Source organism: Embiotoca jacksoni, unplaced genomic scaffold, assembly GCF_022577435.1.
Source record: "Embiotoca jacksoni isolate LCO1_2020_lvr unplaced genomic scaffold, fEmbJac1.0.p SCAF_136, whole genome shotgun sequence".
In the NCBI taxonomy this organism is placed as follows: domain Eukaryota; kingdom Metazoa; phylum Chordata; class Actinopteri; family Embiotocidae; genus Embiotoca; species Embiotoca jacksoni.
This window is the reverse complement of record NW_027185270.1, coordinates 71,345-83,360: the sequence shown is the minus strand read 5'-3', so window position 1 is coordinate 83,360 and position 12,016 is coordinate 71,345. Positions and strand designations below refer to the sequence as shown.

Below are 12,016 nucleotides of genomic sequence, written 5' to 3'. Positions count from 1 at the left end.
GAATTGTTGAATTGTTGAGTTGATGAATTGATGAATTGTTGAATTGTTGGTTTCTCTCTATAATATTGTTAAGTTCTGATGTAAGGACTTTAATGTGTTAAGTGCGATGAAATAACCTATGTTGTGATTTGGCGCTATAGAAATAAAGTTGAATTGAATTGAATAACCGGTTGACACTCCAGCACAGTAGGTGGCGGTAAAGCTCCTTAAACGTTACTAGTTGCCACCCTCCATTAAACAAAGGAAGAAGCAGCACCGCGATGACATCAGAAGGACTTCAACATGGCTGCCCGGAGTGAGAGGACCTAGTCGAAACATCCGTCTTCAGCATGGACAGCTCGTATCCGCCCGCTCCGCCAGAGACTCCGGGGTATAAATATGTGCAGACACCGTACACCGGGAGCACCAGACCGGAGCACGCTGCTCTATCGTGGACACCTTCAACGGCTTATGATGGTCACTCTTACGGACTCAGGGGCGATTTCACCGCTCCGGGTCCCGGAGCAGCGGGTTTCGGAGCAGCGGGTCCCGGAGCAGCGGGTCCCGGAGCAGCGGGTTTCGGGTGGCCTCGCTTTGACCCCCCACATGGATTTGATCCCAGCTTCCCCCCGCCTCCTTTCGGCTGCCCCCCCCCCTGGACTTTTCCCGGGCATGGCGCCCTCCGCTCCGGTGAACGCGTACAGCGGCGCCGGGGCGTTTCAGACGTTCCCACAGCAGTTCCGAGCCGGTACTCCGACTCCCCGGTACGACCGTGAGTCGGTGTCAGTCTGCAGCCACCAACCGTTTGAGGAGCTCCGGGAGGGAGGAGACCTCCTCGGCGGGCCGCAGGGTCCTCTTCCGCGGAAGGACGGTGACCACAGTACGGGACCGGAGGATGAGACGGCGGTGCAGCGGAGACACGACGCTCAGTGGGTCCGCAGGTTCTTACAGAACCGAGGGAAAACCTCCAGGAGCCCACAGGGCCGGCCGCGGGCCTCGGTGCCCGCCCTCAGAGACGCTCTGTACGGGGCCGCTCAGCTCGTGTCCCGGCTGGAAGAGCTGTGTGAGTCTCTGAAGGTCCAGCTGGACGATGACACCGGCTGGACCGACTCCTACCGGACGGCGCTCCGACTGAAGACAGAGCTGCAGGACACAGCGGATCTCCTCAGGGACGCTCAGGCTTTAGACCGACTTACAGCTACGGTGGCCCGTGTGGCCCGGAGCAGGACCCGGCGACTGCGGGCCCGGACCCAGCTGCAGATGGAGCAGGAGGAGGCAGAAGAGCGCAGAGTGGAGAAGGAGGCCGCCATCGATGGATGGAGGATGAAGAGGATCCAGCAGGTGGAGGAGAAGAAGAAGGTAAGAACACCTGAGGAGGAAGGTACAGTCTTCATCCAGCAGCCCACCGGTGACCTGGAGCCAGCAGTGACGTCACAGCATCCATCCTAACCTGCTGCAGCCTGCTGACAGTGGTGATGATGATGATGGTGGTGATGGTGGTGATGATAATGAAGGTGACAGTGGTTATGTTGATGATGATGGTGGGGATGAAGGTGATGATGAAGGTGACAGATGTGTGTGTTTAGGAGCGGGAGCTGAAGCTGGTGGCCGACTCGGTTCTGTGTGAGGTGAGGAAGAAGCAGACGGACGTGAGGAGGATGACGGACGTCCTCAGAGCTCTGGAGAAGCTGCGGCGGCTCAGGAAGGAGGCGGCGTCCAGGAAAGGTGAGCGCTCATGTTCTCAATCTGGGACGCAGGTAGACCTGCAGGACCGGGCCCAGAACACGGCATCTTCATCTGCCTGATAGAGATGTTTAACATTGTTAATGTTCTGAGGGAGACTCCTCTTCTACCTTCATCACTAAGATGTTACCCTGCTGTACAGAGGGCTGACGTGTGTGTGTGTGTGTGTGTGCGTGTGCGTGTGCGTGTGTGTGTGTGTGTGCGCGTGTGTGTGTGCCAGGTATCCTCACGGAGCCTGAGTGTGACGAGGCCTTCGTCAGCAGTGTGGATGGTCTGAGGAAGGTGATGAAGAGGAGGACGGAGGTGTACGCAGTGGAAGAGAAGGCTCTGCTGGTGATGCTGGAGGGGGAGCAGGAGGAGGAGAGGAGGAGGGAGCAGGAGAGACGGGGGAGGAGGGAGAGGGAGCGACAGCTGCAGAGGAGGCGCAGACTGGACTCGCTGCTGTTTGGAGGTAACGCTGCGTGTCATGTGACCCATCGCAGTCCGTGCGATTTCCAACACGCTGTTCACTTCCTGTCTCTGTGTGACTGACAGACGATTCTTCAGCTGACCGAGTCCTGCAGCCCTTCACAGAATTCTACAACCAGGCCCAGCACTCGCTGCACGCTCTGATCCAGATCAGGTAGGTCCTCATCTCTGATCGAGATCATCTCTGATCCAGATTATAGCTCCAGGTCTGTAAAATGGTTTCAATGCAGAAGTGCCTTTGGCTGCAATACCACCGAGTGCCACTAGAGGTCGGCTCCAAAAAGCCTCTGCCTCCACAGATAGATAGTTACTTTATTAATCCCACAAGGGGAAAAATGTTTTTCGCAACAGCAGCATTATAGACACAGGTAAAGAAATAAAATAACATAGTAAAAAATATTAAATATAAAAATGAACAATATATACAATAAAATTGAATAATATTAAACTAACTAAACAATAGTGCAAAGATTTAAGCAGCAAACATGTTTGCTGCTTAAATCTTTGCACTATTGTTATTGCTGTGTGATGGATTTTGCCAGAGTTGAGTTATTGTACAGTCTTATTGCAGTGGACAGGAATGATCTCCTGGATCTGTCCTTGTGACAGCAGCTGGAGGAGTCTTTTGGAGAATGTCCTCCTCTGTCCCTGCAGCAGGTGGAGAGGGTGATCAGGATTATCCAATATGGATAATAGTTTGTTCAGCGTCCTCCTCTCCACCACCTTTTCCAGACTGTCCAGTTTGCAGCCGATGATGGAGCCGGCCTTCTTAACCAGTTTGTTAAGTCTGTTGGTGTCTCCGGCTCCAATGCTGCCCCCCCCTTCCACCTCTCCCCCCAGCACACTACTAGAAGTACAGTTCACTGGCCACAACAGATGGTAGAACATCTCCAACATCTCGCTGCACACATTGAAGAATCGAAGTTTCCTCAAGAAAAAGAGTCAACTCATCACCTTCTTGTAGACAGCGTTGATGTTGGTCTTCCAGTTCAGTCTGTTGTCATGGAGACACCAGGTACTTGTACTCCTCCAGCATGTCCACCTCCTCTCCCAGAACTCTCAGCGGTTGTGGAGCCGTCGTCTTCCTCCTGAAGTCAACCACCATCTCTCTGGTCTTGGCCACGTTCAGGAGGAGGTGATTTCTACCAGCCCACTCCCCAAAGTCCTCCACTACTGCCCTGTACTCCTCCTCCCGTCCATCCCTTATACAACGTCCACTGACTCCTCCTCCCGTCCATCCCTTATACATCCTACCACTGCAGAGTCATCAGAGAACTTCTGTAGATGTCTTGACTCTGAGTTGTTCTGGAAGTCAGTGGTGTATAAGGTGAACAGGAAGGAGACAGAACAGTTCCCGGAGGAGCTCCAGTACCACTGACCACCGTATCAGACAGCACACTGCCCAGACGGACAAACTGTGGTCTGCCTGTCAGGTGGTCGGTGATCCAGGAGACGGTGGACGTGTCCACCCCCACTACCCCCACCACCACATGCAGCTTCTCACTCAGCAGCAGTGGTTGGATGGTGTTGAATGCACTGGAGAAATCAAAGAAAGTGATTCTCACAGAGTCACCGGTTCCGGTATGAATCTCCTTCATACTGGTCAACACCTCCCTCACATTGTTCTGCTGGAGTTTTGCCTCCAGCTTCCTCCTGTAGGAGTCCTTGACCTCCCTGAGCTTCTCCTTCAGGTCGTGCTGCACTCTCCTGAGCTCCTCCCTGTCCCCAGACTTGAAGGCTGCTTTCTTCTTCTTAAGAAGAACTTTCAGGTCACTGGTGATCCACAGCTTGTTGTTGGGGAAGCAGTGTCCAGTCCGGGATGGTATGGTGGTGTGTTCACAGAATTTAATGTATTCTGTGATACAGTCCGTCCTGCTGTTGATGTCCTCCCCATGTGGTCCACACAGCACATCCCAGTCCGTGGACTCAAAGCAGTCCTGCAGGGCGTCTTTAGCCTCCTGTGTCCACCTCCTCACAGTCCTGGTGGTTACAGGCTGCATCTGCACCAGAGGAACATACTTTGGTGTCAGCAGGACCAGGTTGTGGTCTGATCTACCAAGGGGGGGGGGGGGGGGGGGGGGCAGTAGCACTGTATGCATCCATGGCATTAGCATACAGTAAGTCCAGAGTTTTATTGTTCCGGGATTAGTCTGAAGTTTGGACACAGTGGAGTAGATGGTGTCCACTGCTGAAAAAACACACCGACAAGTTTGTTAAATTAGGGTTTGAAATAGTGAGAAAATCATCAGTCTTCTCTGCTCTGAGACTGGGGGGGCGTGTCCTGAAGGAGCTAAAGCTCCGCCCCCTCACTGGAAGGTGTTCAGTGTTCTGTATGACAGTCTTGTGGCTGCAGTTCTTTTCCCCACTAAGCGGTCCGTCTGACATCCAACCTCTCGGTGACTTTATGCATGATGTCCCACTGGTCCTCTGTCTCTCTGGTGGACGGAGCAGCCTGCTTTATGAAAACAATAGAATCAGAATTTATTTGTCCAATGAGTGAAACATACAGATGCAATCAAATCCAGCTTGTCCCCCTCACCTGTAACAGGAGTCAAACTGGACACCAGAGACAGCAGACAGTGAGTCTCCAACTACTTCTAACGATCTGCATTTCAATAGTGGAGATAATAAGAGGAGGAGTTGATTTAGTCCTGTAACGACTGCAACATGAACAACGCTGCATTATATCACATCAACTCATTATATCATGTTAATTCATTATTACATTACATTTCATTTATCTGACTCTTTAATCCAAAGCTACTTACAATAAGTACATTTCAACCATGAGGGTACAAAACCAGAACAACAAGAATCAAGAAAATAAATTTTCTTCCAGAAAGCCAAACTACAAAGTTCTATCAGTAAGTTCTATTTTAAGATACTAAAGTTCTACTATTCAAGGTAAAGGAGGAAGAGGTGTGTTTTTAGTTTGTGGTGGAAGATGTTCAGAGTTTCTGCTGTCCTGATGTTGGTGGAGCTCATTCTACCATTTAGGAGGAGGACAGCAAACAGTTGTGATTTTGTAGAGTGTTTAACTCAGTGAGGAGCAACAAGCCGATTGGTAGAAGCAGAGTGGAGGGAGGGGCTGGGATGTAAGGTTGGACCATGTCCTGGATGTACACTGGACCCCATCTGTTCGCAGCACGGTACGCAAGTACCAATGTCTTGAAATGGATGCGGGCAGCTACTGGTAACCAGTGAAGGGAGCGGAGGAGGAGGAGGAGGAGCGGAGTAGTGTGAGTGAATTTTGGGATGTTAAAGACCAATCGAGCTGCGGCATTCTGGACGAGCTGCAGAGGTCAGATGGTACTAACAAATAGACCTGCCAGGAGGGAGTTACAGTAGTCCAGATGTGAAATGACCAGAACCTGGACCAGAACCTGGACCAGAACCTGCACCTCCTTCTGAGTGAGAAGAGGACGTATTCTCCTGATGTTGTGCAGCATGTATCTACAGGAACGTGTTGTTGCAGTGATGTTGGCAGTAAGAGAGAGTTGACTGTCGAGTGTCTCCGAGGTTCTTATCAGTCAGGGTCGGGATAACAGAGTTGTTGAAGGTAGTAGTCAGGTCGAGGGTGGGAGAGTCTTTCTCTGGAAGGAAGAGCAGTTCGGTCTTGTGGAGGTTGATTTTCAGGTGGTGTGAGGACATCCACTGAGAGATGTCAGTCAGACAGGCAGAGATTCATGCTGCTACCTGTGTTTCAGATCTGGAAAAGAGAGGATCAGTTGGGTGTCATCAGCATAGCTGTGGTAGGAAAAGACATGCGAGTGAACGACAGAGCCGAGAGAGTCGGTGTACAGAGAGAAGAGGAGGGGACCTGGGACGGAGCCTTGAGGGACACCAGTAGTGAGAGGACAAGGTTCAGACACAGATCCTCTCCAAGTTACCCGGTAGGTGAGGTTGTTGAGGTAGGATGAGAACAAGGAGAGAGCAGAGCCTGAGACACCGAGGTCCTGAAGGAGGAAAGAAGGATCTGGTGGTTCACTGTGTCCAATGCAGCAGAAGGTCTAGAAGGATCAGGACAGAGGACAGAGAGGCTGCTCTAGCAGTGTGAAGCTGCTCAGAGACAGAAGGAGGACCGTCTCTGTTGAAACCAGACTGGTGGTCAAGAAGGTTATTATGGTGGAGATAGGAGGAGAGTTGGTTAAAGATAGCTCACTCCAGAGTTTTGGAAAGAAATGGAAGAAGAGAGACGGTCTGTAGTTGTTTACTTCAGACGGGTTGGGGGGGGGTTTCTTCAATTCATTACATCACATCAATTCAAACTTTGAACCTGCTCAGGTCGAGCCGATAGTCTTTCTCTTCCACTGATGTCCCTCCACCTGCTCTCTACAGCCTCCACCAACTCCTCCTCCTCCTCCTCCTCTCTGCAGCCTCCTCCACATGTAGTCGGGCTCGTTTATCCGGACCGGTATCGGTACATGTAACCGAGAGGGTCGGTGATTGTAACGTTACACCGGAGTACAAAAACAACAACCCTCCCCTCATTAATGTGAGGACTAGATCTCCTCTGGTCCATGTTCACCATCACCCCGACATGTAAAATACAGAGTTACATGTATTATAGTTCCTTATTGGAGCTTTATTGAGACGCATAAAACAATCCGCAGTTATCGGAGCATTTTCCTCTGAACTCTGCTACGAGCTCAATAGAAGCTAATTAGCATGTTAGCTCCCATTTCACCAAAATAAAGTTATTCTACACTGAGTGTTTGCACCGCGGACTAAATATAGCAGAGTTACTGTGGAAAAGTTATCTAGTATAATTATAACAAGCACAGAACTTACTGTGGTGTGTCCGTGAACTCCGTCCATCTCCGGTGGAAGTTGGTGAAACTATCCACCATGAAATGGTCCCTACAGAGGAGGCTGTTGGTGTTAATCCTAAAGTCTCCTTTAGCTCTTCATGAAATCAATCCACCTCTTTTTCCTTCATTAGTAGGACATTTAAATAGCGATGCAGCGCTGCTTTGGAGGTTCTTGCTTCCAGGAAAGATGCACTTGCAGGTGGAGGGAGACATCAGCAGCTAGCTGATGTACAATAACAATCTGACTACGTCAGGACTAGAACTGAAGTCCAGTGGGACGACCTCTTATGCAAATGAGCTGCAGGCTTTTATGACGTTTCACCATGAGAGGAGGAGCCATGCAGAGGGCTATATAAACCGTCTGTGATCTGACATAGATAGGTTGTTGTGACGTACAGTGCATCCGGAAAGTATTCACAGCGCTTCACTTTTTCCACATTTTGTTATATTACAGATTTATTCCAAAATGGATTAAATTCATTTTTCCCTCAAAATTCTACACACAATACCCCATAATGATAACATGAAATACAAATTTTTGAAATTTTTGCAAATCTATTAAAAATCAAAAATGAAAAAAAATCACATGTACATAAGTATTCACAGCCTTTGTCATTACACTCAAAATTGAGCTCAGGTGCATCCTGTTTCCACTGATCATCCTTGAGATGTTTCTACAACTTGATTGGAGTCCACCTGGTAAATTCAGTTGATTGAACATGATTTGGAAAGACACACACCGTCTATATAAGGTCCCACAGTTGACAGTGCATGTCAGAGCACAAACCAAGACATGAAGTCCAAAGAATTGTCTGTAGACCTCTGAGACAGGATTGTATGGAGGCTCAGATCTGGGGAAGGGTACAGAAACATTTCTGCAGCATTGAAGGTCCCAATGAGCACAGTGGCCTCCATCATCTGTAAATGGAAGAAGTTTGAACCACCAGGACTCTTCCTAGAGTCGGCCGCCCGGCCAAACTGAGCGATCGGGGGAGAAGGGCCTTAGTCAGGGAGGTGACCAAGAACCCAATGGTCACTCTGACAGAGCTCCAACGTTGCTCTGTGAAGAGAGGAGAACCTTCCAGAAGGACAACCATCTCTGCAGCACTCCACCAAGCAGGCCTGTATGGTAGAGTGACCAGACGGAAAACACTCCTCAGTAAAAGGCTCATGACAGCCCACCTGGAGTTTACCAAAAGGAACCTGAAGGAGTCTCAGACCACGAGAAACTAAATTCTCTGGTCTGATGAAACAAAGATTGAACTCTTTGGTCTGAATGCCAAGCGTCATGTTTGGAGGAAACCAGGCACCGCTCATCACCTGGCCAACACCATCTCTACGGTGAAGCATGGTGGTGGCAGCATCATGCTGTGGGGATGTTTTTCAGCGGCAGGAACTGGGAGACTAGTCAGGATGGAGGGAAAGATGAATGCAGCAATGTACAGAGACATCCTTGATGAAAACCTTCTCCAGAGCGCTCTGGACCTCAGACTGGGGCGAAGGTTCATCTTCCAACAGGACAACGACCCGAAGCACACAGCCAAGATAACAAAGGAATGGCTTCGGGACAACTCTGTGAATGTCTTTGAGAGGCCCAGGCAGAGCCCAGACTTGAACCCGATTGAACATCTCTGGAGAGATCTGAAGATGTCTGTGCACCGACGCTCCCCATCCAACCTGATGGAGCTTGAGAGGTCCTGCAAAGAAGAACGGGAGAAACTGCCCAAGAATAGGAGCCAAGCTTGTAGCATCATACTCAAAAAGACTTGAGGCTGTAATTTCTGCCAAAGGTGCTTCAACAAAGTATCAAGCAAAGGCTGTGAATACTTAAGTACGCGTTATATTTTCGTTCTTTATTTTTAATAGATTTACAAAAATTTTAAACAAACTATTTTCACTTTGTCATTATGGGATATTGCGTGTAGAATTTTGAGGAAAAAAATGAATTTAATCCATTTTGGAATAAGACTGTAACATAACAAAATGTGGAAAAAGTGAAGCGCTGTGAATACTTTCCAGATGCACTGTAGATAGGTTGTTGTGAGGTAGATGGGTAGTTGTGACGTAGATGGGTTGTTGTGACGTAGATAGGTTGTTGTGACGTAGATAGGTTGTTGTGACGTAGATAGGTTGGGTTTTCGCACCGCCTACAAAAATCTGAGCTGAAGACGTGCAAGAAACTGTTCAACGGTCTAACTCCACATTTCAGTGCGACAAAGTTTTCTAGCTTTGCACATGCTTTCAGCAACTCATTTCACACTATATAGTGTATTGAGAAGCAACTTTAAAGAAAAACGTGAAAGAAAAACAACTCGGAAGAGAGAAAAAAAAGTGAAAAAAGACTTAAAATTAAAACACACAGGGAGCTGCTGTAACAGGCTGCCACTAGCACGGCGCCATCTTTTACCATCTCCATAGACTCCCATTCAACTTCTCTCATCAAATCCAAAGTGAATAAAATGTGTCCATCAGTTATCTCGGTGTTGTTAGCTAAAGTCACTCCTTCTTATTAGTTTTCTGGAGGTCCATCTGAAAATAATCCCTCATTCATTAGAAAAGAAGATTCAAGAAGACCTGTTTTTGGGGGCGTGTCTGTTTGATTGACAGGCCTGTGGTGCAGTCAGGTTACAGCTATCGGTGGGCGGGACATAGTATCGTCAGGTTTCCAATCAGATCGGTCAGATCCACCACTGGCTCCTCCCCCAGCTCGTCCAAATATGGTCACTTCCTGCTCCAAACCGCTCCGAACTAGGAAGATGATGACGGACAGAATCTGAACTGGAGGATTCATAAAGTTCACAAACCAATGGGTGTTGTCACTGCGGGATGATGATTGGTCGGCAGTGATATAATCGTCATGTGCTTCTGTTTCAGGAGGGAGTGGGACGTTTTTGTGGTCGCGGCGGATCATCCTGACGGTTCCTCGGTTCCTCAGAGCTGGATCCTGCCGGACCCTCCATCAGACCAGGTCTGGGCTTCTGTCCTGCAAACTGTTGAGTCTGAATGACTTGCTGTGAAGCAGCTGAAGAGGACCCAGAAAGAAGCCCCTCCCACTGCACAGTTCTCCTCAACACATGACTGTTTAACGTCTCTCTGAAGTATGTCTCTGAACTTGAAGCTAACTGACGACAGTTACTGAAGGTGACATTAAACTGAAGAACTTCAGATCTGATGTGTTCATTGTCTTTTATCTGAAATGACTCAAACCGACTCTCTCACTCTGACTCGCTGTCTCACGCTGTCTCACTCTGACTCACGCTGACTCACGCTGACTCACGCTGTCTCACTCTGACTCAATGACTCACGCTGACTCTGTCTCACGCTGACTCACTCTCACTGACTCATGCTGGCTCACGCTGACTCACGCTGACTCACGCCGTCTCATGCTGTCTCACTCTGACTCAATCTGTCTCACTGTCTCACGCTGACTCTGTCTCACTCTGACTCACGCTGACTCACTCTGACCCAATCTGTCTCACTGACTCACGCTAACTCACTCTCACTGACTCACTGTCTCACGCCGTCTCACGCTGTCTCACTGACTCAATATGTCCCACTGACTCACTCTCTCACTGTCTCGCGCTGCCTCATGCTGTCTCACTTACATTGACTCACTCTCTCACTGACTCACACTGACACACAGACTCACACTGTCTCTGACTCACTCTGACTCAATCGGTCTCACTGACTCACGCTGACTCACTCTGTCTCACGCTGTCTCACTCTGACTCAATCTGTCTCACTGACTCACGCCGTCTCACGCTGTCTCACGCTGTCTCACTCTGACTCAATCTGTCTCACTGACTCACTCTCTCAGTGTCGTGCTGACTCATGCTGTCTCACTCACGCTGACTCACTCTCTCACTGACTCACTGTCTCACGCTGTCTCACGCTGACTCACGCTGACTCACGCCGTCTCACGCTGTCTCACTCTGACTCAATCTGTCTCACTGTCTCACGCTGACTCTGTCTCACTCTGACTCACGCTGACTCACTCTGACTCAATCTGTCTCACTGACTCACGCTAACTCACTCTCACTGACTCACTCTGACTCATGCTGAATCACACTTACTCACTCTGACTCTGTCTCACTGACTCACTCTGACTCACACTGACTCTGTCTCACTGACTCACTCTGTCTCACGCTGTCTCTCTCGCGCTGACTCACTCTCTCACTGACTCACTCTGACTCATGCTGACTGTCTCACGCTGACTCACTCTCTCTCGCTGACTCGCGCTGTCTCACTGACTCATGCTGTCTCACTCATGCTGACTCACTCTCTCACTGACTCACATTGTCTCACTCTCATGCTGACACTCTCTCACTGACTCACTCTGACTCACGCTGTCTCACGCTGACTCACGCTGTCTCACTCTGACTCTGACTCACGCTGTCTCACAGTTGTGTGACACCTGAGAAGGTGTCGCACTCCTGCTCCGTGTTTGTGGGTTTTATTTGTCAGAAGTTATTTTGAAGAGTTTTTCTGTGATTTTCTGAATGAGTTGAAATGAAATAAAGTCACACATGAAATGAATTAAATAATGGACAAGTGAGTCGACGCCTCGTCATGAGAAGAAGAGTTTAGCTGTAGGACAGTCAACAGGAGAGCTGTGGTGAACATGATGGTGAGCAGCACACCAACATACAACATCAAGCAGTCATCACATGATCGTCTCCAAGTCTCTCCGTCCACCTGATGAAGCAAAGTCCAACATCGTTTTTAATGACAGATCCACCGAGTAGAGCAGCTGGAAGGAAACAGATGAACATCATGGTGTGTATCTACAGAGTTTCCTGTGGCACTAAAAGGGTTAATCCCACAGTGCAGCTCTGACACCTGTCCAGTAATGAGACAACGTTGTGGACGTCCTGCAGACGTGTTGGACTCAGGATGATAATCAGCTGCTGTCACTAGCCGTCAGTCAGCTGACCGGGTTACTGCAGGTCGGTGGATCAGAGCTGCAGGTGGTTTTGATCAGTGTCAGCGTCACTCTGACTGCAGCTCGACATCAG

The 12,016-nt window shown here is 49.2% G+C and overlaps 1 protein-coding gene across 1 annotated transcript; it reads left to right on the top strand.

Moving 5' to 3' along the window:
* The first annotated feature begins 246 nt into the window (after positions 1-246).
* pdcd7 (programmed cell death 7) lies at positions 247-11,552 on the top strand. Its single transcript, XM_069147224.1, is given in 6 exon segments — positions 247-626; positions 628-1,338; positions 1,566-1,704; positions 1,943-2,173; positions 2,257-2,344; positions 9,876-11,552. Coding segments are annotated over 6 exon segments (1,599 nt in total). The 5' UTR covers positions 247-329; the 3' UTR covers positions 10,009-11,552.
* Positions 11,553-12,016: the final 464 nt, after the last annotated feature.